At 38.4% G+C, this 27,530-nt stretch overlaps 1 protein-coding gene across 10 annotated transcripts in view; it reads right to left on the bottom strand.

The window, feature by feature from the left end:
* RARB (retinoic acid receptor beta) overlaps positions 1 to 27,530 on the bottom strand; it is a 546,477-nt gene that overhangs the window by 67,629 nt on the left and 451,318 nt on the right. For 7 of the 10 annotated variants that reach the window (XM_075212344.1, XM_075212345.1, XM_075212351.1 and 4 more), the window contains 2 exons: positions 11,940 to 12,081; positions 11,264 to 11,293 (listed from right to left, as the gene is read on the bottom strand). In XM_075212344.1, coding sequence (XP_075068445.1) covers positions 11,264 to 11,293; positions 11,940 to 12,081 — 172 coding nt within the window. Of the gene's footprint in view, positions 1 to 11,263; positions 11,294 to 11,939; positions 12,082 to 14,154; positions 14,383 to 27,530 lie in introns of all 10 variants that reach the window. The other 3 variants (XM_075212348.1, XM_075212349.1, XM_075212352.1) reach the window with 2 other exon arrangements.

The raw sequence follows: 27,530 nt of genomic DNA, 5'->3' as shown, positions 1-27,530 counted from the left end.
ATGAAAACTGATGTTGTAGTCTATCAGGAACCTATAAGGCTGATGTATATGTATAAGTGCAGAAAGTTATATATGTTTACATATGTTTAATGTAAGTAATGCCATATATTTACTATATGCCAGATGGGAGTTATAGTATATTTTTAAGAACCCATTACTGAAACTGTTATTAGATTGCAATAGCGCATTAAATCCGTTGTAAAACAGATTAGCATACCAGCACACATTTTTCAGTTACGCCACAGGGATGGAGGTAGAAAGTTTAAAAAGAATTGAAATTATTTGGGACATTGGCAGTTCTTGGGGATCAGTCTGCACCCTTCTGCACTTTCCCAAAGCAGCAGATTATATGAATATGCATTATTTTAATAAACGGTTTGGCATTTATATTTCTGTATGCCAATAAATTATCTCTACTTGTATTCACATATACATACATACATATATATATATATATATATATATATATATATATATATATATATATATATTATATATATTATATATTTATTGTCAGACATTGTTTGCCTTACAGTAACTGATTAATTTAGGTTGTGATTGCATTTTAGGATGCCAGTTAGTGACTGAAGATTGGCAGAACTTTTTGTTTAATAGAGAGTGTGAGAAAATTTTGGGGCTTTTTAGTCATATTTTTATCCAGACCAGGTGGTTTTGTGCTAATTATCCATTTTACACCTCCCACTACACATGTCCTTTAACCTTTTTAAACTATTCTTTAGTAGGTGTGTAGCATGAGCAGTATCTGTGTGTGACTTGAGAAGAGTGTATGTGTGTGACTGGAGTAGTGTGTGAGTGGCTTGAGCAGTGTACACGTGCCTTAAGCAGTGTGGTTGTGTGTGTATATGACTTAAGCAGAGTATGGGTGACCAGCTGCTTGACCAGTCTTACCTTAATAGGCACTTATTAAACATTCATAAGCATATATGTGATAACTAAGAGGCAGAGAAACCCTGGTGCAAAGGACAGTGAGAAAGAGTGGCACGGTGGACAAGCAAATGCATGTATCACAAACTTTCTTACATATACAGAAATATATTGTAAATAAATGTCAAGCAACAGAGATGACAAAAGTTCTTAGGCAGTGCGACAGGGGATTGTAGAAACTCACACTGTGAGACTGTATCCATCAGCAAGAACTAAGATTTTCTATCGCCACTTATTACAGTGATAGAAAACCTAGTTTCACTATAATTTAAATCGAAGAGTTTGGCAGCTGAGTGTTCCTGGCTGATAGCAGTAAGAGACGTCCTACTGCCTCGTCAGCCAGTCTGGTTTCTCTGTGCAGGCTCACATATGTGTAGTGAAACTATAAGCCCGGACTTGTGCTTCCAGGAATAATTTCTCAAAAAAACAACTAAATAAATAATTGGGGAAAAAATATTTAAAAATAAAAAAGTCTGTGGAACTCTGCTTTATTATAAATACATTCATTTTTCCCCTGCTATCGCTATCCATGTTAAATAGGCTTTCCTGAGCTTACTCTTTGTTAGCGGTAACAACTGTCGGTGGTAATCCCAAGACAGGCAGGTAAAAGCTTTTCTCCCAATAATAAATAAGCCCCCCCCCCCCCCCCCCGTGAGGCTGGGCGTTTCATGTACATGCTGATACATTAAATCGTTTTAAGTCCAACCTGTTTTCCATGAGAAATAAAAGTGGTTTGCATTAACTGCTCAAGCCACACTCTTGTACTTTCAATTTACTTGTAATCAAACGTTTCAGTAGTAAATCATTGCTTGAAAAGAATACCAAGAGATAAAACACATAATTCTAAAGTAATTAGTGTTCTCTACACTGGCCTTTCATGTTTCCTGCCACTTAAGAAGCACCTCTTAAAGACATAAGACATAGCCAATTAAATGCAGAGCTAAAGTAACATTTACCTTCTTGCAGAGATAAAGTACAAAAGAAAGTGGGTCAGTCTGTTTGGTTTGCTTATATTTCAAGCTCCATTATAATTGTCAGTCAGAGAGCTAACCAGGCCTAACATTCCCTGTAAAAAGCATGTTGAATTTGTTGAAAGTGAAAAAGCTAAGATCCCATTCAGTTGTCATCCAAAGATTTATGTATGCCTCCCGAAATTGCTAAAGTTATATTCCTTATTTAAACAGTTACTATATATCTGCAACAACAAAAAGCTTGTTATGTATTCAGGGCACTGAGAGTGAAATCCTGCACTTAATTAAATGCTTATCACCCCTAGGCATTGCCTCCAGGGTTCCAATGTGTAAGTTTTCAATGTCATTTGTAGAATTTGTCTTGTACATGAGTGGATGCATAAGAAAAAAAATATGTTACATCCAAAAATAAAGGAAACCATCTTCAGAAGAAAATCCCACAGTTGCAGTAGATGTTAGTAATGTATTTTTTTAAAAAAAACTATTTTTAAAGTTTTTCAATAACAAACGGGATAACAAAAAATGTAACAAAATACAAACAAATAATCAAAGTACAGCAGATATAAAGAAAATTAACAGTGTATCACACAAGCTACAAATAAAAGTAACGTATCACATGCACTTGAACTGTGAGTTAGGACAGAGAGTTTCACATCAGTTAATTATATACAAGATCTGAGGGGATTAGGGTTGGGGGCACTTAGACAGTCACACAGTCCTTTTAAAAAAGTTTGGCTCAGCCAAACTGGTGTGTCAGGAAAGCCAACAGCCAATGTAGTCACACTATTTAGATCATGAAACAGCGTTGGTGGGGGTATTTTTCGTTTCCTTAGGTGCTTTTTGCTGTTTCAAACATTATGTGTAAGTTCCACATCAAACACAAAGATATAGCTAGAATTAAACATTTTATTCCTATGGAGGCGAAAAGTGAGCATTTTGGGGGAAGTTCCCATGTTCCCTCCCACCAGAAGGCCTGCTTTTACATCGCCTTATATTTTAATTTTGACCTTTTAGGTGCATTTAATGTGGGACAGCTAATTTTATTTTTACAAATGTAATAAAAAACATTTATCATTTTTTATTTGTCTATTTATTTCTGATTTGTAAGAGGTCCCACTGTCCCAATGCTCTCAGATTATATTTAAAGTATAAATGAGGCTCACGCCATCAATATTATAGGACAATGTAAATACAAAGTGTCATTAAAACTGGATTACTATTGCCGCTTACAGCAACAATAGAATACATTAAACTTCCTATTACTATGATATACTAAGGTAATATTGGCGTGGCAGCTGAGTGATACTTAGCTGCTCAGCGATACTGGCTGGCAGTGGTAAGAGCAGTCTTACCGCTTTGCCAGGCCAGTCTTGGTCTATCTGTGCATGCGTGACCTGGCTTGCTGTTCACACATGCACATAGGAAGTGGAAGCTCTGTCTTGTGCTTTCAGTTCCACTTGTTAAAAAAAAAAGGAAAAGACAAATAAAATCTAAATAGTTAAAACATCTAAAAAAAAATATTTTGCAAAAAAACCCCCAAAATTGTATTTAAATAATCAAGGCATTATTTCATTGAATAGCCTGAGATGGCAATAGCAGAAGGAGATTTGCAGCAGTACTAGTATTGCCGTAATCCTTGTTAAATAGGCTTCCTTTGACAGGTAGAATCACTATTTCCAGTGAAAAACAACAGTTTATGCTAGAGATAGGGCTTTCTCTGCTTAATACAGCTGTATATGAGACTTGAATCCATTTATACTTGGAGAGTAAAGCATAAAAAAAGGAGTATCATTTGCACCTGGGCAAAACCATGTTGCATTGGAGGGGGAGGTAAATTTAAAATGTGGGGACAGATTTATAGTTGGGGTAGGGCATGTCCTAGATCAACATTAAATTTCAGTGTAGTAATAAAATTATTAAGTATTTGTGTGTTAGATGAAAAAACAGCCAGTATTTAACTTATGTGCAAAATAATAAACTAATTTGCACCCCTTGCATTGAAACATGGTTTGTCCCAGAGAACATTTACTCCTATTTTGACTTAATGACTCAGGCCCAATGTCTGTTTACTTTTTACATATTTTTAACATGTTTAGTAAAAATGGAATTTCTTTACAAATACTTCCTAGCAATAATTATGATCGTATTTCAGGCTAACACTAGTAAATGCTTTATGCCTTCCCATATTGAATAACTAAAAATGAAGCTCATAAAAATAAATTATATTGTTGGAATCCAGTGAAAAATGAGAATTACAGATGTAATATAGCCATCAGTATTCCATAGTACTTCCATCCCTCTCTCCCCTGCGTCTCTCTGTCTGTCCACCCCTCCCCTTAGATTGTACGCTCCTCTGAGCAGGGCCATCTCTCCTCCTGTTTCCACCACTTCTAACTCTGCTCTCCAGCTACTTAGCCCTCCTCCTCAAAGGTCCTCCACCCCACGTCCACTTTCGCTCCCTCCTCCCCCCTGGGGGTCTCCCTGTCTTCCGCGCCCCCCTTCTTGGGCCCCGTCGTTTTCGGATCCTCCCTCCCCTTTCCCCGCCCTCTCTAGCTGTGCATTGAGCGTACTGAGTTGCTGTGTTTACTGTACTGTGCTGTCTCCCATTGTATTGTGATTTTGTTTGTCTCTGTACGGCGCTGCGGATGCCTTGTAGCGCCTTATAAATAAATATTAATAATAATAATAAAATACTTTGCATTTTATTGATTTTTTTTTAATTAAATTGCCACTATACTGAAACAACCAATTGAGCTGATATGAAAATGCATCTTATAAGATAAATGCTTATATAACATTTCTGCATCATGACAGAACTCACTGTATTAAATTGTATTAGTAAAATAAGTGAACTGTATTGTCCTTTGTTATCAACCATTTTAGACCAAGAGGCTCTGTGCGTTATGAAATATGAGGATGGTGATAATGATGAATATCATTAAATAGCTCTTTATATGAGAAGCCTACAGAGTTCCTCCCATGGAATAATGGAGAGCTCAGATATGGGCCCTATTTATTAAAGAGAGAAAAGCCCTTTCTCTAGCGAAAACAGGTATTTTCCATCAAAAACAGATGTAAGTCTTCTCCCTATACATGAAAGGGTTACCGCCGGCTAAACAAAACAAGGAAATGTCATCTGGGTTATTCCCCATGCTTTGCCTATTTACCATACAGCTGGTGGCAAACCCTGTTTGAGGAAAGATTCTCCGGGACCTTCCCCATGCTTTGCCTATTTACCATGCACATCAGCAGTACGAGTACAGGCACTGGGCCTGATTCATTAAGGATCTTTACTTCAGAAACTTCTTATTTCAGTCTCCTGGACAAAACCATGTTACAATGCAAGGGGTGCAAATTAGTATTCTGTCCTGCACATAAGTTAAATACTGCATGTTTTTTCATGTAGCACACAAATATAAACTTTAAATTTCAGTGTACAAATAAGCTATTAAGTATTTGTGTGCTACATGAAACAGTATTTAACTTATGTGCAAAACAGAATACTAATTTGCACCCCTTTCATTGTAACATTGTTTTGTCCAGGAGACTGAAATAAGAAGTTTCTTAAGTTAAGATCCTTAATGAATCAGGCCCACTGTCCTCCTATCACCATCTCATCTTTTTATTTTTATTTACTAGTGGAACTGGAAGCCTAAGTCAACGTTTCAGTTCTACTGCCCATGTATGAACTGGCAAAGCCGGATCACGCATGAGCAGAGCACTGTAGACTGCCTTTCGAAGCAATAAGAGTTCTCTTACCGCTGCCAGACAGTACTGCTGGGAGCTGGGTATCACTCAACTGTCCCGGGGACATTTTTCTTAGTAAAGTGTGGCGATAGGGAGCTTCCTATAGATAGCAAACCAGCCCTATCATTACTTGATGGTAAATAGGCCCCATATTCAAATATTATGATCCCCAAATATATCTTATTAATCTCTGTTTATGATTAATACAACTTTCTTTTTCAGTACATTCATACAAAGCTGCCTATTTTCACATTTAATGGTTCATTAATAATCGTGCACCAAAATGGCTCTTTATCTGTCATATATGTAGATGGACAGATTTCATGAACTGCGACAGTGCATTTAGCAATTTATATAGAATCTAGTTCCTAGAAGAAAAATAAAGACACAAGCCTGATTGAGGTTAATGAATGAGCTTTCTATGCAGTCACAAATTAGAAAGGAATTTATTGAAGGAACAAGATAAAAGGCGCCTGTAAGATGCTTCTCTGTTTGGAGTTAACATCATATTAATAAAGAAAACAACAGTATTATTTTCTTTACCAGTTTATTAATTGCTCAGTGAAATACTTTTGTGAAGCACAACAAGCAGAAAATGAATTCATGGACTATTAATCTGTCATACATGGTAGTGGAAGAAATGCTCATTAGATGGGTTGATGCAATTACTGCTATTACATAACCATCTTTACAGAACATAGAGCAAATTATGAATAATATCATTCAATCTTACTTTCCCTGAAAGACTTTGAAAGCCAGCGAGGGAGAGTGGTTTCGCATGAAGGAAAATGAAACCACACCATAGCAGATGAGTGAATACACTTTGCAGTTAATTCAATACAAAGATAGGCAACAGTGAACCACATCTCCCATGATGCTTTGCTAGGCTGTAGGTCAGCAAGTAAATTTGGTGTTTAAAATAACATATTAAAGTTTTCCACCTCCATGTGAATTTAATATATTCTCCTGCACATGCCTGGTGCAATTTTTACTTTGCTTTGGAATTTTTTTATTTATCAACAGTCAGAGTGGTTTATTTTTGTCTTCCTGGGAAAATCAAAATATACTGTTAGAATTACAGTGTTGCTAATTTTTGATTTTCATAAATGAACATCTAAATCTTTCTTCTAAAACAACATTTTGGGGGGTATTCAATTGTTACGAAATCCTGCCGCGTAAAAAACTACTACCGTTATTACGGTAGTAGTTAGCTGGATTTCAGCTTGCGGCTTAGGGAGCCGCGAGCTGAAATCCAGCGAGAAAATTACCGTAGTAACGGTTTTTCAACGCACTATTACCGTAATAACGCTAATAGTGCGCTGACCGCAGGATTTTTGGCGTTTCCGCCGACAACTGAATGCCCCTTTTTGCATCTTAAATACAATGGTCTTAAAACCTTGTAAACATAAATATAGTGAGGTACACTCAAATATGACTATTTACTGAGAAAAAAGAAAACATTAACAACAAAAGAAAGCACAGTAAAATCGCTTTGAGTCCTATTGGGGAGAAAAACGCTATATAAATAAAATTATCATGATTATTATCTTCTTTAATCAATCAATAACAGCATGTCATATTATAGTATGGTGCTGGGGACTCTCAAAGTGTTGACAATAACTGACAATAACAGCTTTGTGATCAAGAGGGAGTGTCAAGAACAGGGGTATTTTATAAATTGAGTGGGACTCTGTGCAAGAATTGTGCTCCTTCTCATTCACAGGGAGGCTGGGTATTATATGTGACAAGGGGAAACCCTTGTCAGGTGTTCCAGAAGTCCCCTCACTCTGCCAGGTTTCTACCTATTACAGTGGAGGAGGACATTGGTTTTAGCAGCAGCTTTCACCTCCGCTGTGCCATGTGTGCAGAGCACCAGTGCCATTGATGATGTCACCGGCACTATTCGTGGACCGCTCACATCATGGAGCAGTAGGACTACACTACATGCATATCCTCCACATTACATAACTGTCAACAGTGGTCCCCCCATTACATAAATAGCCTCCACCATCAGACATATACATTAATAACTCCAACTACAGTAGAAAACATTAACACCCTCACATTACATTAACAGCTCTACCAACTTCCACTTTACATTACTAACCCAAATACATACAATACATAATAGTGTCCACTACTATATTAATATCTCCCATATTACATTACCCAACCTATGTTATATCACCACTTCCTATTCCCCGACATTACATTGATACTCAACCTAGGGGATTCAGCATCCAACTAGAACTCAGTGACATTATTACAGGGGAACCCCATGCTGCGGGTTTCCCTGTTATAGTGCACAAGCCTAGCCAGTCATAGCCTAGTGCTGGTAGCAGTGCTTTAGGGGGCCCCATGTTGTTTGTCCCCTTGATTTTGCTGCCCCCAGTCTTGGCTGTGAGTGGTGGTGCTGGCAACACTTTTATGAGTGGAGCAACACTTGTTTCATTTATTTATTTGTCTTTTGTTTAAATGCTGCAAAGGTCCTTGCTGATGATCAACATCAGCGTGTATCTTGGCATTAGCCATCAGGCACCCACAGCAGATACCTCTGACAGCCATATCCGCGTGACCCTTTAGGTCTGCATCTTTCTGCATTTGTGTGAATAGGCCCTTACTGTACTCAGGCTGCATTTGCACACCCCTCCCTCCCCATTACGCCTCTCCAGATGTAAGGAGGTTCAAGCATCAGATGTGATTCTGTTTATGAGCATGCGCAGTGCAAATTTGGTACACACACTGCTGTATGTCAAGTCTTTTGTGTCCAGTGGTGCATGGCTTGAGACACTGCACCAAAATACTGATGTTTATCCAAACTTTATTAAGCACTAATTTTATATTACGCATAATACAACCCACATGAATAATCAAGTACCATTAAGTCACTGCATTCATGAGTAGTCTATCAAAAAGGATAGCAAATAATCTGGATCTGGTCTGTTTGTTGGCTTGTTTTTTTCCTTGTTTGTTTTGTATTATTTAGCTACTCCTGTTTTTATATCAGTATATTACGACTGTCCAACATCACCCATTCCACCCGACTCGAGGATGATCTGCTCCCGAACATTCCACTTATCCCCTTATTACAGTTACATGGCTGAAAAAATTAATGCAAGAGAATGGTGTTGTTAAATATAATTTAGTCTGGTTACCTACTGCCATTAGAAAAGCGCCAGAAACACTGCATGTCAAACGAGTTTAACATGTGGCTGTAACCGGTACTTGCACTTGTGGTTAGTAAGGCTCAACGGAGGACACTAGATTGATCCCTTTCATTCACATGCATGTGAGTAAATAAAGAGCATCTGATAGATGCTCCAGACCCAACTGGTTCCAACCCCATACCCGCATACATGTTTTTCCTAACAATTAAAAACACACACACACAAAAAGAATGATTTTATAGCACTTGTGGGTAAGGGACCTTAATTAACATATCCATGTAACTGCAGTAGAAAGGGAAGTGGAAGCTCAGGAGCAGAGCATTCCATACTCCAGTGATGGTGAACACGATACATGGCACGGCCCTCTAACCTTCAAAAGGGCTGCACAATACCCTTAATATCAGTATTAAATTAAAACAATACATTTGATCAAAGAAAGAGCTTTATCTGTAATATCATCATCATCATCATCATCACTTATTTATATAGCGCCACTAATTACGCAGCGCTGTACAGAGAACTCATTCACATCAGTCCCTGCCCCATTGGGGCTTACAGTCTAAATTCCCTAATATAGACACACACTCACACACAGACATGCAAACAGAGAGGGAGGGAGACAGACATGCAAACTAGGGTCAATTTTGATAGCAGCCAATTAACCTACCAGTATGTTTTTGGAGTGTGGGAGGAAACCGGAGCACCCGGAGGAAACCCACGCAAACACAGGGAGAATATACAAACTCCACACAGATAAGGTCATGGTTGGGAATTGAACTCATGACCCCAGTGCTGTGAGGCAGAAGTGCTAACCACTAGGCCACTGTGCTGCCCACAGCACATATCAGCAGGCGTTTTAAACAAGTGTTACACACAAATTTGACAATAAAGTAGCCTTCGACCCTTCACCTGTGGTCCGCAAGTGAAGGCACGAAGGGCCTCATGTGGTCACCTGTTGCCTATAAATACCATACACTGTGAACACGATTGTGTTGGAGGGTGTGTGACGCTTACGCTGTTGGCAAACTAAAAACTGCACTTTTCCCCCAGAAAGTCATCAAGTCTTATTTTTAAGACTAGAAGAACAAACTTTTAATCACAGCTTTGCAGATTAAATGAACATACACAATCCTATCCAACAAGTCTTTTCCCACCTCAGTCTTTAGAGAGCTCAAGCTGACTGAGGGCTAAAACACATTAAAATGAATTAAGCACAGCAGTTGTTTAAGTAAAATGGTGCAACATGTTAATTGAATGAGTTACCAAGGGGATTTGTTATTCACTGTAATCCTTTGAACAGACATAACCCCTTTTCCTCAGCTCCTAGGTTTGTCCTTCTTTGGCTGGCAAAATAATTAAAATTCTGTGATTGCTCTACTGGTGTAGATATACATTATTGAAATTGAAAAAGCCAGGCCTGTAAGGAATATTTAATCAAACGTGCTCTATCACAATAAGTTCCACTGCACAAATGATCCCATACGAGCATTGGAATTTTACATTTTAATCTCTTCTAAGAAATATGGAAATAAGCATAGACTAGGAATGTATCACTTGCTCATTATTCCTGAAGAGCTTGGCAGCCACAACTGTTCAGCTCTCCTACTTGAATAAATGTCAATCAAGTGCAAAACTATATTCTGATAAGTACACATCAGATAATTGTGAATTGTTCATTTGGGCGCTCCATAGGCTGTTATGAGTTGGCTATTGCTTAAGACCCCATTACACATGCTCTGAGCAGAGGCAAGGAAACACTTAATACTAGTAATTTTCTTGGCTCATGACACAATGCAAATGATTTTCCCATGAATTCATGCTTAGTATGGTTTTCTGCATTTCAGGGCTCTAAAGTGGTCAAATATCATAGTTGTGAACAAAGCTGTTGTAGCCTATAGGCCAAATAAAGCTTCTGATGCAGCTCCATAGACTACCTGTCCAAATGCTCCATAATAACAAGTTAGGCATACTTGCCGACTTTGTGACTCTGTCCTCCGGGAGATCCTGGAGGACAGGGGCAGGAGGGGGCGTGGTGACAACTTTGCATCGACATAGCTCCGCCCCCACTATAAAATTGATTGGAGGGGTGGGGCTTAATGACACTATTAAGCCCCACCCCCATTAATCAATGCTGTGAATTTCAGGATTTTTTAGGCTCTGGGAGGTTTACCTACTCTTACGGGAGTCCAGGAGGACTCCCAGAAAATCTGGAGCCTCCCGGAAATTCCGGGAGAGTAGGCCAGAATGAAGTTAGGTGGAGCAGCTCTAGAAGAGCACATGTGTAAAAGAGTAGACAAAGAAAGGGCTGAAGCTAATAAGCATGTCAGTAACAATCTATATAATATCACCACTAACAATCATCAAACTCATGCAATAGATAAACAATTAATGATTATGAATGGTAACCATATAAAATAAGACGTGAATGCATACCAATAATAACTCTATTTGCTTTTGAAAGACCTGCAACAAAAGTATCAGATGATTACAACAGAATAGTTCTCATGATATTTTTACAAAACATTCTCTGTTAAAGCAGGACATTTACTAGTACAAGTCACACTAAATACGTCACACATGGTTTTCCATCTGGCGATGACTGCTCTGGATGCTTAAACAAGTGAAACCTGAGCAGCACTGACGTAAACACATACCAAAATAAATATCATTTGCAGTAATAATAATGATATATAAAGTGACAAAAGCACCAAGGGGAGTGAGGGCCGCTCAAAAGAGCAGAACCAGGGACATTCGGAGAGTGAAGCGACATTACTGGGCCACCCCCCAAAGTTTGCTATAGGAGTGTTCTGGGTTCCACCCTTGGATAGATAGATGGATATTAGATAGATAGGACTTATATTATGTATTTGAGGATGTCTATTTTCAAAGCACTAACCAAATTGGTACTAGAATACATAGTTTTTTTTATGTTCTGATTAATATCACTCTGGCAAAATATAATATAAAGAATTTATTTGCAGATGGTGTATAACATTTTGTCACTGGAGTGAAAAGACCAGCCCAGAGCCTCAACTGTACAAGATAATATAAACAGCACATTTTACTTTTCTTATTGATAAAAATAATGGTTCTTCTTAACTTGACTTACATTCTTTGGACATTCCCACTTCAAAGCACCTCTGTAGTCTGCAGTACTGGCAGCGATTCCGTGTCACTTTATTGATAACACAGTTCTTTTCTCTGTGACACGTGTAAACCATGTTCTTCTGAATACTCCGCCGAAAAAATCCCTGTAGTGAGATGGGCAGAAAAAGAATAACTTGAAATATACGTTTGCCACACCACAGATTTTTCTATTTAGCTAATTAAACGCCATTAAATGTAAATGCTGGATAATGTGACCCTTCAAGACCCATCTGAAAAATTAAAGACTCTGTATCTGTTTCCTTGCTCTTTAGAGGGATCTGCTTAATCAACACTATAGTATATTGAACAGATTATGATGCCGAGTTGGGAAGCTGATACAGAAGCTAAGTACTCGCTGGTTGCCGGAGGACGGTATGATACCTCCTGACAGACAGACAAAGGTTCATACTAAGTGTAATCAGTCACTTGCTAGGAATATCTGTTGGAGCATACTATAATATGAGGTGTACCTCTACCTTGCACATAGTATCGTTTCTAAATACTGGATGATAACAATTACTTTAACTTTGATATTTTGTCCACATTGAGTCATAAATAGGTAACAGTCACCTACACCAGGACTTGACAAATATCTTTAAATGAGGCAGACAGAAATTTTGTAGGAAAGAATTTTTTGAACAACACAATAACTTTAGGAGTAGAGTGATGTATGTTGTTAGGAAACATAAATGTTATATATCATTTAGCCCAAATGACCAGCATATAATCAGCATACATTCTACTGTGGTGTGTCATCATAGCACACTTTTTACCAGCCTGTACCCCCAGCACTCCGTTTACCAACCTGCATCCCTCAGCATGACTTTTACAAGCCTGTGCCCCCCCCCCCAGAAACAACTTTTCTAGCATCCTGTACCTCCCAGCCCAACTTGTGCCAGCATGCCTGGGCCTCCATCAGCTCACCAGCCAGTGACGCACTTAGACATTGTTCACTGGCTCCTAACTACAATCCAATGCTTCTATTATGAACCACTATAACTCGTATCCCAAGATTAAAGCTCCCATGCATTGCTTTACGACATACTGTGCTATTTCTCCTGTTTATGCAAAAATCAAGGGAACAAACAGCATGGGGCATCCTGAAAACGCTGTTACCTACACTAGGCTTGACTTGCTTGGCTTGTGCACTATAACAGAGAAACCCACAGCATGGGGTTCTCCTGTCATAATGTCACTGAGTTCTAGATGGCTCGTCAGATGTGCTGCAGAGAGGACTCTTATTCACAGCCATAATTCAATGCAGAAAGGATGTGGAAACACCAAAGGGGGACATACTCCCAGTCACTCCAACATGACCCATTCCACACAATACAAGATGATCTGCCTTGCAATTTATCACTTTCTACAAGCTACCTATGCTAAATTAATTGTTGAGAAGGGTATTAAACATTAATTAATTAAATGCTCCATGGTAAATGCAGTAAGAAGATAAGTGGGAAGATCAGGAGCAGAGCATTTTGTAGGCTCTATGTTCCACTCAGGCTGCATTTCTCAGTCGCCATGGTAACCTGCAATCGGGATTTGCCCAGCCCAGACCTAACCACAGCGCAGGCATCTATATTGTGCACTGGTAGTCATTAAAACGATGGGCATCTCTCCGATACTGGATACGCCGACAGGAATTCCCCGGCACACTGTTAATTCTGACAGCTGTAAAGACTGATCGGAAACCGTGGCGACGAATGAAGTCTTTACAGCTGTCAGCATTACCATTACGGGGAATACACCTTCGGTGTATTCCTGTTGGCGTATCCAGTATCGGAGACATGCCCATCGTAAAAAAGTACCCCACCCATATTGTGGGCTGAACCAATATTCATGAAAGGTAAATCTATAGACTCACTAAGAACTATGAGGCACGAGACTATGTTCCAATGTAAATGGAGTGTGCTAGACATAGCTATAGTCAGTAAGTGTGTCCATGACAATCTCTTTCAATCCAAGACTATTCACATATTATTTCTTTAACAGGTTTTGTATAATATAATTTATACTTAAATGCAAATAAAGAATAACAACTATATATTATAACTATATTAGTAATAATTTAAAAACAATACATAGAGCTCTAAATAAGGAAAGAAAAACTGGTGCTCCAATATCTGAGATATGCTGTGCCCAAAAAATATAGAACAATAAAGTTAAGCAAGTATTACCCTGTTTTATGATGATCTCATTCCATTGGAATCAATAGGTGATTTTTAAAGGGACTTTCCGCCTTTGGAACCCCCCTCCCCTTCCTCCAGATTAGTACACTTGTGGGGGTCACTTCTCTAGGACCAATGATGTTTGTGTGGGGGGGCACTGCTGGAAAGCTGCAGCCAGGAGAGGAGGGATCCGACACACTGCCATATCAATCATCAAGTCAGAAAATCAGATGGGATCTACCAACAGGAAATGGGAGGGGGTCATTATAATAGTAAATCAATGTAACAGGTGACTTTACAAAACCCACTACTCTAACAACAATAAAAGAGGGGTTGTACGTGGATTATTACAATTGTCTGTACTATATGTGGTTAGGAATGTCTAGTCAGGGAAATTGTTTACGAAGTACAAACCTAAGCACACAAAAATTCCACACAAGTAAAGAAACTTTCTGCAATATAACTGAATAATTAGTGCTTTGATTTTATTGTACTGCTCATTCAACAGTTTCTTTGCACTATTCCCAGACCCATCTCATTAAGGCCACAATTTATCAATGTGTGGCGATAACATAGATTTTATTGCAGCTATAGAAAATCTATTATTGTCACAATATATCATGTTATACTCAGCTGTCCGCTGATACTGGACAGCAGCAGCCGCTTTGCTGGGTTAGTATTGTGGCATATGTGCATACGTGACCAGACTTGAGCTTTCAGTTCCATTTAAAGAGCAAAATAAAATAAAGGAAAGAAATTGTAAGAATAATTGTAAAATACTTCACTTAGGAAGAAAATGCCTTATTTAAACAATAAAGCATTTTTACCTGTTATTACTACATGGTATCAGCATACTCAGAAATGCAAGTACCGCCGTCCTTGTTAAATAAACTCTGCCCTGTTTTGCATGGGAAAGGCTATCTCTGGAGATAGCGAAAACTGTTCCCAGGCGGTTGCCACTGGGAGCGATAGCATGGCAGTAGTCCTTGATGTATAGATACAAGCCCCTAAGGCAAAATAATTCATTTTCGCAGAGGATATGACTTCACTCTGCTTCATAAATAGGCCTATAAATCAGTGCTGAGGATGCTGTTAGTGTATCATTCTGCAAAGCATATTTAAACCATAAAAGAAACCTAAACAAACAATATTTGTGTAAAGCGGAAATACAGAACACAAAATAAATAACAATTTACATTATAAATTGCTGTAGTACATTTGTTCTATTCTAAACTGACAGCTATTAACTGGCTTAGTGCTGAGGAGCAAGGGTCAGATCTTAAGATAATTACATTGACCTAATATTAAGCTAACTGTCCTCTAATAGATCTGGGTTTGTTTTGGGAAAGTTGCATAGGGGGGGCTTTCAGTTCTGCTTTGGCCCCAATCCCTATTCCACTTACATCTTATCCTGTGATATCGGATCAGTAAGGTCATTCATTTGTTCTGAAAACCCTAACGAGTACAGGTAGAACACTGGCTGTCTTATCAGCTTATGTTCTTAAAAACTTAAAACAGCTCAGCTTCACTTCACAGTCATAGAGCTTAAATTGAGCCTGCAAAACTCATTTATTGATGAAACTATCACTGCATCTCAGAGTACCATAAACCTGCCATTCAATGGAATGAGTGAGAGTTAAGTACACCAAGTAGTGATGTTAAAGCAAAAAAAGTAGCTTTCAATCTGTTTTAAACAGCTACCATATTGCTCAAGTGCAAGGGCACCTGAAAATGTGTCAGTTCTAAATACAGAGCTCCCTCTTCATACCACCCTATTTATAATACAACCCTACTTACCACAAGGTATATTATCTGTACAAAAAGGCATTAACATGTATTAATTCATAATGTGTCTCCCCCTCTGGTCTTTGTTTTGTTTTAAGCTGGTGGTATAACAGGGAGTACTATATTATTTCTAGCCATTAAAAAAATATTAATTTAGTAGTTTAAATTAGCAACTCCACTGTACTGAGCAGAGAACCCTATTTAAATGGCAGCTCTCTTACCGAAGAATTAAGAACATAACACAGGCAAATCACTGACAGAATATCTCCTATAGATAAACAGGTGTCAGCAACGCCTTATTCTACCTAATCAGTGGGCAGGCACGTTGATACACAGTGTTACCATGTCAATCATTTTCCCAGAAGTAACTGCTCCTGCAATAGGAATTAACAATTGCAATTTATAATTAGGATGTAGCCTAAAAACGCTTAATAACTCATTTTTGTTTCAGTGATGCTGTATCTAAAACAGCTGAGGGCAGCACAGTGGCCTAGTGGTTAGCACGTCTGCCTCACAGCACTGGGGTCATGAGTTCGATTCCCGACCATGGCCTTATCTGTGTGGAGTTTGTATGTTCTCCCTGTGTTTGCGTGGGTTTCCTCCGGGTGCTCCGGTTTCCTCCCACACTCCAAAAACATACTGGTAGGTTAATTGGCTGCAATCAAAAATTGACCCTAGTCTCTGTCTGTCTCCCTCTCTGTCTGTCTTTGTGTGAGTGTGTGTATATATTAGGGAATTTAGACTGTAAGCTCCAATGGGGCAGGGACTGATGTGAATGAGTTCTCTGTACAGCGCTGCGGAATTAGTGGCGCTATATAAATAAATGATGATGATGATGATGAGTTATTGAGCAGATAAACCAGCCTACACTGATGATCTCCAAAAAAGGAAAACAGTCTTTAGGTAGTTGGGATTCTGTCTCAGCACTTGCCCCATATTATCAACTCCTGAGTAAATGATACTGTGTAATATACATCTTCATATCAGGCCCACCTAATGGTGGTTAAAACTTCACCTCTTCCAAAATCACATTGCCTATCTCTGTAAAATGACATCCTCCATGACATCTGCCCCAACTATACCTGAATAATAGACACAGACTGCAACGTGATGTATGGGTTATAGTAGTGGTTCCCAAACTGTGTGCCGTGGCTCCCTGGGGTGCCTTGGAGATCTCACAGGGGTGCCAGGGCCAGTGGTAAGCAAGGCGGGGAACTACTTGGTAATTATTTTGGCTTAGGGGTGCCTTGAAAAAAATTTGGAGACCCTAAGAGTGCCTTGAACTGAAAAAGTTTGGGATCCACTGGGTTATAGTTCAGAGTACTGGAAGAGAATGCATTCCTCAGTCTGGAGTGGTTAGTGTACAGGCAGAAATAGGGTGATGGGCTCATGTGTATTTTACATATTTCAATACAATGATCAGGTAGAGTTATATAACAAGTTGATGTATGAGGTGATCTTCATGTCCATGTGCATTTTATCTCCACTGACAATTATCAATTCCATCACCAAATATTCTCACAATGAGTCATGGCACACCAGTGGACACTACCTTTAGTAAAATACACCTAAAAACAAAAGAAATGCTTTTTAAACTAATTAGTTTTTGTGTGATCTGATTTATCTCTTATCTATTGATAAAATTATTTAAATGTCCCATGTTACTTTGAATTTGTACCTAATACTTAGAACCAAAACTAGTTTATTTTCTAAACGGTATAACGGCTTCCTTGTCTTAATTACAATATGTGGCAAAAAAAAGCAGAAATACCTTGTCTCAAATTCATGCCTTTCCATTAACAGACAATAATATGAATTTAATATTAGCAAACAGTAAGTACAAGCAATATATGAAACTAGTTATCTTAATTTTGCTATAAAAACTGCTCCTTTGCCATGAAAAATAGGCACCAAATTCTACGGATGTTTGTTTATTTGCTGGCAGAGTCCCTGATGGGCAGTAAGGGGAGTATAATTTAGAGTATATCAGCTGAAAAATACACATTTGTTGATAACTGTAAAACCACCTGCTAAATATAATAGTACTTAGAGCTGGTAAATATTTCAAACTAAGTATCAATAAGCTGCACTGCAAAAAGAACTATAAGTCATTATAAAATATATAACCAACGCGTTTCATAACTCTTCCCAGCATATGAGCCAATTGGCCTGTCGGCTTTATTATCTGCTCCCCAGAGTCGCCTGTAGTGCATTGCTTGTGTACATTATTTACCTGGCCTATAGACCACAGTGGGCTATCTTATTCCTACTTTACTGCATATTTGCCTTACCATTCTTTGTGTTATTATTATACACCAACAGATCACAAAGTGCTCAGTCTGATAATATTAACAATTAATGCTGCTTATATATAGCCATAGCTCTCATATAATATATTCTGTTACTTTACAGATACTTATTTACTTGCGTACATCATGATTATAGGTTATTTCTACAGCATATCTCAGTCATTTTAAATAGCTTATTATTTTTACTGAGTTAGAAAACAATGCAATGGTGTCAATGTTATGACGACTATAAGACAAGTACCTTGGCTCAACCAACATGTGATTGCCCCCTGTTAACGAGAAACGGTTTGGGAGTACTCTTGACTAAACAGAGCAAGAAATATCATCTAGTAATTGTTTTTTTGCAAAGTAAACTAAGTCAAACATCTATATCTGTGCCCTGTTCCCAGAAGGCCATAACTTCTGCGGCCCTCTGGAGTATTATCATTAGTCAAGCTCTCCCAAATCCATGATGATGCTTAAAAGTGTCAATCTGTGGCATGGAACTGCCAGATATGACATTTCCACATGTTATTTGGTGTGAAGGAGTTAATTACTGAGTACTGTGACCTTTTAGTTGCTTTGTACTGTTTGTAACATGTTTGGCCTTCACAACTTTCTCCATTCATTTGCCTTTTGTTCTCAGTTTATTCTTGTTACATTGGAGATCTATAGACTTTTACATCAGTTTGTTATTGTATTTGGAATCAGTGTATTTTGAGAGCATTAAGTCACACACTGGAGAGGTCTGGTCATTGAGCTCAGAGCCAGGGACACCTGGTTATTATCCTCCCACACCCAGGAGTGGGATGTAAAGGAGATGAGAGTAACTCCAATGAATGGAACAACTTCTGTTTGACACCGTCCAAGACGGCGGATCCAGGAGCCCTCTAAGCAGTACAGTATAATCGCATAAAGATACTACTATGGGGTCTGCAAGGCATGTTGGATATTGCTTATGAGAGTGGAACATTTAAAGTCCAGTGCCTTAATTATTGAAATGTTTGTTTGAGGTGGACTGATTTACACTTGTATTTGGAAGCTGTTTCCCCTTATCACCTGCTAGTAGTATTGCTGATACAGGGCTCTAATATCTGGATTTGATTAGTTCTTAGAAAATATCCACATAATATTACCATCTTCATGTGGTCTTTGTGTGGCTAAAGACTTTCAATATTTATCTGCTCGGGATACTGACAACCACTATTCCTACAAGAAAACCCCCCAAAAAACGATTGATGACAATATACATTTACCTTCACAGTGACGGCATGGATTTCCGAAGACTTGGATTTCCGAAGACTCTGCTATGCGACGCGTGGTAATTCCGAAGATGCTTTGTGCCGCCGCTGGATTGTGATGTCGCAGAACACATTTAAAGAGGTACGTTAATTATACCGTTAGGGTTAGAATTTCGATACTTTCCTGACGTCACAATCCAGCGCCAGCATGCAGCATCTTCGGAAAAACCACGCGTCGCATAGCAGAGTCTTCCGAAATCCATGCCGTTGCTGTCAAGGTAAGTGTATATTTTCATCATGTCGTTATTTAACAAATCTCTTTTTTTTTGCAGGAACGCTGGTTGTCGGTATCCTGTATCCCACCCTCAGAGTTAGGTCTGTAAGGGGCCTAATTAATAAAGGTTTTCCCCCTGTAAAATCCCCGAAAACAACAGTTTTCGGGGATTAAACACTAAATTGGTATTTATGATAGTAGCATCGCTATCTGCTGCTTTGCATCTCCTATCGTTTTACTGAGCACTCCCCATAACAATGTATGGGGAGTGCTCAGTAACGCTATTTAACAATAAATGTAATTAACTTTTCAAACATGTTAATGTACGTCAGCTCAAGCTGGCATACATTATCATTAATGAAAAGTTTCAGTGCTGTCAGCTCTGCTCCGACCAGCAGAGCTGGACAGCGCATGTGTGGAGGGATCACATGATCCCTCCCTGTCATTCACTCTCTCTCTCTGCAAACTATAATTGCCGATAGAGAGCAGAGATGTTTGTGCGCATGCCTGAGGGCTTCACTTGGCGCATGCGCACTAGAGTAAGAACAGGACCCCCGTTGACCACATACTGCTTCGGGAACAAAGATTGAGTGGTATGTTTTCTACTTCACAGGAACAGCAGTTTTTCGGAACTGCTGTTCCTGTGTTGCTTTTTTAATAAATATGAGAAATAGTTTAATCCTTATCAATGCGATAAGGATTGAAAACTATTTTTCATATTTTGCGAGTGATGATAAATGTGCCCCTAAGTCTTACAGGCATAGATCCCGGGCAGCTGCTCTAGATGCCCCTGTTATAATCCGCTACTGACTTTGTCAATGCTGCATAAACTCATAGCTATATAAAGCTAAGCTCCTTTCTAACTAGCCACAGTGCCTTCCAATGTGTGGAACATGGTTATTGTCTTTATGATGTGAATTTCAGCTTGAACCATGCAGAGCATATTTTTATATAAGTCGCATCAGTGACATATTGGCTAATTAATGTCAATTGTTAACAAGTTAATTAGACATATATTTTCATAACTAACGCAAAGTCTTTAAAGATAACTGCACTGACTTTTTGTCAGGCACACTACCTCAGATAAGACAAGACTAATGAACGCAGCCTACGCTCATGTTAATTAAAGCTTCCCAGACAAGCCTGATAAGATTGTGAAATATTTTTGGTCTCGGTTTTGGGTAAAGGTCTACAAGAAGTATGCTAGAATACTGCAACTTGATGTAAATCCTGCTGGGATATAGGTTTGGAATATATTCCAGTAGATGAAATACAATGTTACAACATGCTTTCTTCCTAGAGACAGAAAAGTGAAATACCTAACAGATTACATTTTCAATATTTCACCCGTAACAGATATTTATGATTGCTTTATCTTTTGATAAATAGCTTATTATACAAAAGCATGTAGGTTACTTAAATATCAAATATAAGTCACCACACCTGTGTATTTGAAAGGACATTTAAACTGGTGGACGAAAAAAATGTGAGATAACACAAAGCAATCAATTCTATGTTTACCATTTTCTAAACCAGTGACGGGCAATAGGCAGCCTGAGGAGTGCATGCGGCCCTCTGTACCTTCACCTACGGCCCTTAGCTCCTTCCTGCTTTATGACCTGTCAGTCCTGGTGGTCCCAGCTCGTACCCTCTACTTTATGCCTCAATAACTTCACACTGTGGCTAAGCTCTTATGAATTTTATGTTATTCGGACAGAGCAGGGGAGTTCCACATTATGTGTCCGCCACACAACACAGAGGAGGGAGGACATGCTGTCTTCTCCTGTTTCCTACACAGGAAAGAGCTGCATTATTCCTGCATACATCATAAAAACAAAGTAAGGAGTTTCTAGACAGGGATTTATAAGTGACTCACTGGAACTCCCAATGATGGGTGAACTGGAGATTTCAGGAGTCTTTTGTATGAAGTCTGAGATTTGAGAGGTGAGTGGGCTACATAAGCTGTTTAGGGTAAGTGGTTGGTATGAATGGTGTTGTGAAGTATATGGGGTCCTAAAAGACATTTGGGTGTGTTTTGTAGGTGAGTGGAGAGGTTTGACTATCATGTAGGAAGATCTGAAGGGTATTTTGAAGTACATGTGGGATATATTCTATGGGCATATGGTGTCTCTATCCTTGATTAAATGCATTGTTTTAACTTGTTTGATTAAAATGAAGGATATGGGCAGCCAGCAAGGTTAGACGGCCGCTCATGGTGCCATTGAAGTGTATCAGGTTACCCACTAAAATTCTAAATTGTATTGAAAATGAAAGTGAGACTCTAACTGGTTACAGCATTTTTTCCTGTGCACCAATTTTCACAGAGGTCCTCAATAGAAAAAAAAATAAATACTGTCACTACTTAACATAGAGGCTCACCCGCTCTATGACTGACCACAGCCCTAGTAAGTGTGTGTCAGATATTTGGAAATGTGATGTCTGGCTGTCAGAGAATGGGAATGTAAATTGTGTCAATGCCAAATAATACGATTCCATCACACAAGGCATTGAGCACTCCAGGATTCCATAAAACTTCTGTGACAAACATATTAACACTGTGGCTGTTAACTGTACTGGATAATGGCTCACAAAAAATGGTACTTATTCCATACTGGATATGATCCTGTTCAGTCACACCCTAGCCCAATATATTAGTAAAGTAGACATACACACAATAACTTGGTCTGATCAATTACAGAGGAGATATCTGGAATATCAGCCCATGTCTCACTTTCACTTGCCGCATAATGCATACCTTCTACATAACCCAGTAATTAACCATAACCTTGAAGAGACCCTGAATCCCGATAAAGCGGTCATAAGGGGCCGTTTAATAAGTCTTGCTCAAAAGCCAAGAAAAATAGGCAAGTTCAGATCACAGACCTACTGATTCAAATTAAGACTTCCCTTGTGTTATCATTATCCAGCGAGAAGACATTTGACCGGATAAATTGGCCCTTCACATAGGCTACACTCAACCACTTTGGCAAAACAGATAGTAACTGCTATGCAACTCTAACCACACAGTCCCAATTAACGGTCAACCTTCAGACAGTTTTAATGTTAGCAATGGCACTAGGCTGGGATGACCCCTTTCACCCCGTATATTCTCCCTGCTTACTGAGCCCCTTGTGGTGAGTATAAATGGATGCTGAGATATTAAGGACATAGAGGTGAGTAACTCTGTCTACAAGAAGCTTACTCTGTCTATAAGCTGCTGATGAATGATGTTTTGCTAACTCTCTTAGCCTCTTCTACCTTCCTTCCAAAATCATATAAAGTTTTGCATAATTATGGGATGAATTAAGGTTTCAAAAATTTACTACTCCTCCACATCCTGTCCAAGGAGAAACTTCTCATATCCAACCACTAGTATAATAGACAATTCAGCAAAATAAAATATCTGTATGTCTTCCTCACTTGCAGCTATGATCTATAGCTCAAACATTTCTCCCAACTATTCTCAGAGAAGCAAAGCAAATATTGAATCATGGAAACACCGCATCATTTCTTGTCTGGGCAGAACCATATCCAGATAATTCATGTGCTACCCAATTTACTCTGTTTTACACTCTCAATATCCAAGTTCCCAACTTGGTTTACTAGCTGTGAAGGTTGGAGAAGTGAGTGGCACTCTTCGGCCAAGACTACCTTGTCTTCTGGCCAATCACTGTACAGAAATTAGCTTCAAAACCAGTAAACTTAAAATGCAAGTTGTTTTATATTAAAAAGCCATCATATAAAAATATATAAATATATGTATTTTAGATTTTTTCTTCATTTAATGTCAGAAGGTCGTCTAACCTCTTTACAAAGCAAAATTAGGAGGTATAGCTTCTCTAGGGCAAAGAGGAAGGAGAGTAATGGAAGTACTGCCCCCCTCCACTGGAACAAGCTCCCTCCCTCCATCAGAACATCCCCTAATCTGTCCAGTTTCAAACGGGCTCTAAAAACCCACCTCTTTCTCAAAGCCTTCCAGTCTCCCACTTAACTTCCTACCTTTTTCTGCCTGTTTCCCCTCCCCTGACTCTGCCCCCGTTCCCCCTTCTCTCCCTCTCATCCCTGTGTCTCTCTGTCTGTCTACCCCTCCCCTTAGATTGTACGCTCCCTTGAGCAGGGCCATCTCTCCTCCTGTTTCCTTCACTTTTAACTCTGCTCTCCAGCTACCTTTCCCCCCACCCCTCTGGGGGTCTCCCCGTCACCCGTGCCCTTCCTCTTGGGCTCCAGCGCTTGCTGGTCTTCCCTCCCCCTCTCTCTAGCTGTGCTTTGAGCTTACTGAGTTACTGTGCTTAATGTTTACTGTACCGTGCTGTCCCACCTTGTATTGTACTTGTTTGTCCCTGTACGGCGCTACGGACACTTTGTGGCGCCCTATAAATAAAAATTAATAATAATAATAATAATAATAATAATAATACTGTGAATCTTAAAACTTCATAGGTCTAAACTATTAACTTGCAGACTCCCTTGTGGCAGATGACTCAAGATACTCATCCTATGCAGTCTCACTGATTCCCATCTGCAAAATGCTTAAATAAATAAAAAATAAAAAACTCTGTTTTATTTGTAAAGCATATCAATGGTTTTTCTGAGCAATTTGTTGAATACATAGTTAAGGATTCCAAAGTACTTAACAGGACATGTTTACCGGATCTCACTTTGCTACAGTAACCTGTATATCACTTTGACATATGTTACTTCATATGTAAATATCAGAGAAGGTACCATTGATGCTTTTATTGTATGGATATAATCTAAAACCTTACAACAGATGTTTTAGGAAAGAAACATTTAATCCAGAAAGAAACAAAGAGTGGTAAATGTGAACGTTGACATTGCGAGGAGAATTAGGTTACTGAGTCGGGCAAGATATAAAGTTACAACTTGCAGTAAGATTGCGCCAGCCACCTGCAGACATGTTAATGATAGAACAATGGCAGCACTGTCTTCAAACACAGGTCGGTTCTTATACAGACAATAAAAGGGTTTATCCTAGAATCTATGGCAATTTAAGACAACATGCCATGTAAAAGTCAGACGCAGACATGAGCACCTAAACACAAGCAACAGAGTATGTATGTAATTGTATGTATAATGCTTAAAATGATAAACTATTTATGGTTCATGTTAGTTTTTTTTTTTACCATGAAATACTTATGATTTAAGTTTTTATTAGCCAAGAGCAATAGCAACATTTATATAATACTCACTGGATCTATCACTCAATATGTCAAATTATTTTTCTGTTATCCTCTCTCTCTGATTTAACATTCATTGCGAATGACAGTAAAAATGAATTAAACTGCATCCGATCGATGGTTGTTTTAAAATTTTAATAGGTACATCCCAACCTGAGAGTGAGAAGTGGAAGGACCAGCATTACCAATAGCACAGAGCAATGATGTGAAGTTCCTGGTATACTGATGCAGAAAGATCAGGGTGTCAATGCACCTGTGTATGAAATGAAGATACCAAACTGCAAAATGGCAGAAAGTATTGTCTAAGGGTTAAACTGCGCAAAGGCAAAGTGGAAAAAAAAAGAAAAAAAAAAAGATATGATTTGTGTCATCCCATTGTGAGTTACTCCCCTCTGTCCTACTGTACATTTAATAGGTGCTTGAATCTGCCATCTTTAAACCAGCAAATAAGCCACATACAAAGTACAGCAAACAGTCTAATGCTTTAATCTAATGTTCCTATCTAATGTTTGGATGATTTTCCCCTCAAATTCAGTGATTAATTATACATTGTCCAGCTGGTAGGGATTACCAGCTACATACTTGGTAGACAGATCACATGAGATACAGAAATGCTCTGTTTGCAAAGAAAAATGGCCAAGTAGCAAACAGAGCAATTTGTCAATCTGTGAACACACACATATATATATATATATATATATATATATATATATATATATATATATACATACATATACACACACACACACACACGCACACGCACAGAGAGAGAAAGAGAAAGGGAAAGAGAGAGAGATAGAGAGAGAGATGACTTAAATAGATGTCTACCTTCATCCATAAGGACAGTTTTGTCTGAACAAGAACAGCATTCTGTGGCAACACTAATGACTCGTAACTGCACGTATCTGGTATCTTATTATTTTGCTGCATCAACATGACATGTACTAAGCTGGCTGCCATTAATGATTTTGTTTCATAGGCCTCACTTATCTACATGTTTATACACTTGTCCATGCAAGCATGACATTTAGTTACATGTGGTGCTTTATTTCTGTGTAGTCTCATTGGCATTATACCTTGGCTGTAATGCTCATGTAAGAGTGCAGATAACATAACCTCTGTGCTGACTTTAATATTTACTGTACAATTTCAATTCTTAAAATAATGCTGGATGGTACACGAGGTCAGATGATGACCGCATCTAGCCGTGTATGTGGTCGCCATCCAACCACGATAATAGTGCCATGCTGGATACACCAGAGCAATTTTAACATGCTTGGGATAGACATAAGGATATTCTTACAAAGATTAAAGGATCAAATAAGGTTTGAGTTTACCATAGGTTAAATATTGGCAGACTAGATGGGCCAAGCGGTTCTTATCTGCCATCAAATTCTATGGATCTGGTTGTTTGCCCCAATTGAAAAAAATATACGTGTGTGGCCAAATCTGACAAGGACCCAGTTGCTCAGCAGTCAGGCTGAGAGGTCGTGTGCAGCTGTGTAATCAAAGTCAATCATGTCATCTGTCACATTCCTGTACACGGAAGGTGACAGATGGACAGATATAGAAGGGCAGATATTCTATAACTTGTGTCTCTTAGGCTGTGAAGATGGCTGAGCCTGATTGACATTATTACAGTCTGCTAGGTAACAGAAATGCTCTGAACAGATTAGTTAGATATTTACATACACAGACATGGGTCAGATATTTCGAAGAAAATATCACTGGTATGATTTGCATTATTCTTTGAGTTTCTCTTCCTATATCTGCACTGTAAGGAATGCAGGATTTGTGACAGGAGGAAGAGGAGGAAACATTTCAGTATCAACGACAATAACACAGGATATTTATGTATGTCCTGCTGTCTAATGCGCCAGGACATTTTATATATATATTTATATATATATTTATATATATATATATATATATATATATATATATATATATATATATATATATATATATATATATATATACTGTTGATATTCACCAACTTGTTGCTAGTGTAAACAAAGTAAAATAAAATATTCACATAAGTAATGTTAACTTTCATATTGTCTTAAATTGTTACTAGTCTGACAGTTCCCATGGAACAATATTGATTAATTTTCTGTAATCAACATCATGTGTTGCTGCCTAAGCAACTTTATTATTAACAATTTGTTGTCTGTCACTGATCTGTGAGTAGCACCGATATTGAGTTTATTATTTATACCGCCTGTTAATTTGAGATTTATTAATAACAATGGTAAATATACAAATAGAGTGGATATATTACATTAGAGGATTTTGAATGGATGAGAAATTAAGATATTAAAAATGCCAAAGGGATGAATGCTATTTCTAGCTATTTTCCACATATTTATTTTTTTTAGCTCAGTTGCTTCCCAGTTGATGATAAGATGATATCCTTATTCTTAACAGTTATTTATGTCTCTGTTCTCTTTGGGTAAAAAAAGACATTTAAATGTAGCAGATGATTAAAAAAATGTTTCTGTTTTGAACATTCATTTAATATAGCCATATCTTTATTTAATGTGTTATAGAGACACAAAGCTTCATTTAGCGTTAAACTCAATTGTGTGGCCTGAATGTA

This window comes from Mixophyes fleayi, chromosome 5 (genome assembly GCF_038048845.1).
Source record: "Mixophyes fleayi isolate aMixFle1 chromosome 5, aMixFle1.hap1, whole genome shotgun sequence".
NCBI classification, from domain to species: Eukaryota; Metazoa; Chordata; class Amphibia; order Anura; family Limnodynastidae; genus Mixophyes; species Mixophyes fleayi.
This window is presented reverse-complemented; position numbering and strand designations above follow the sequence as displayed.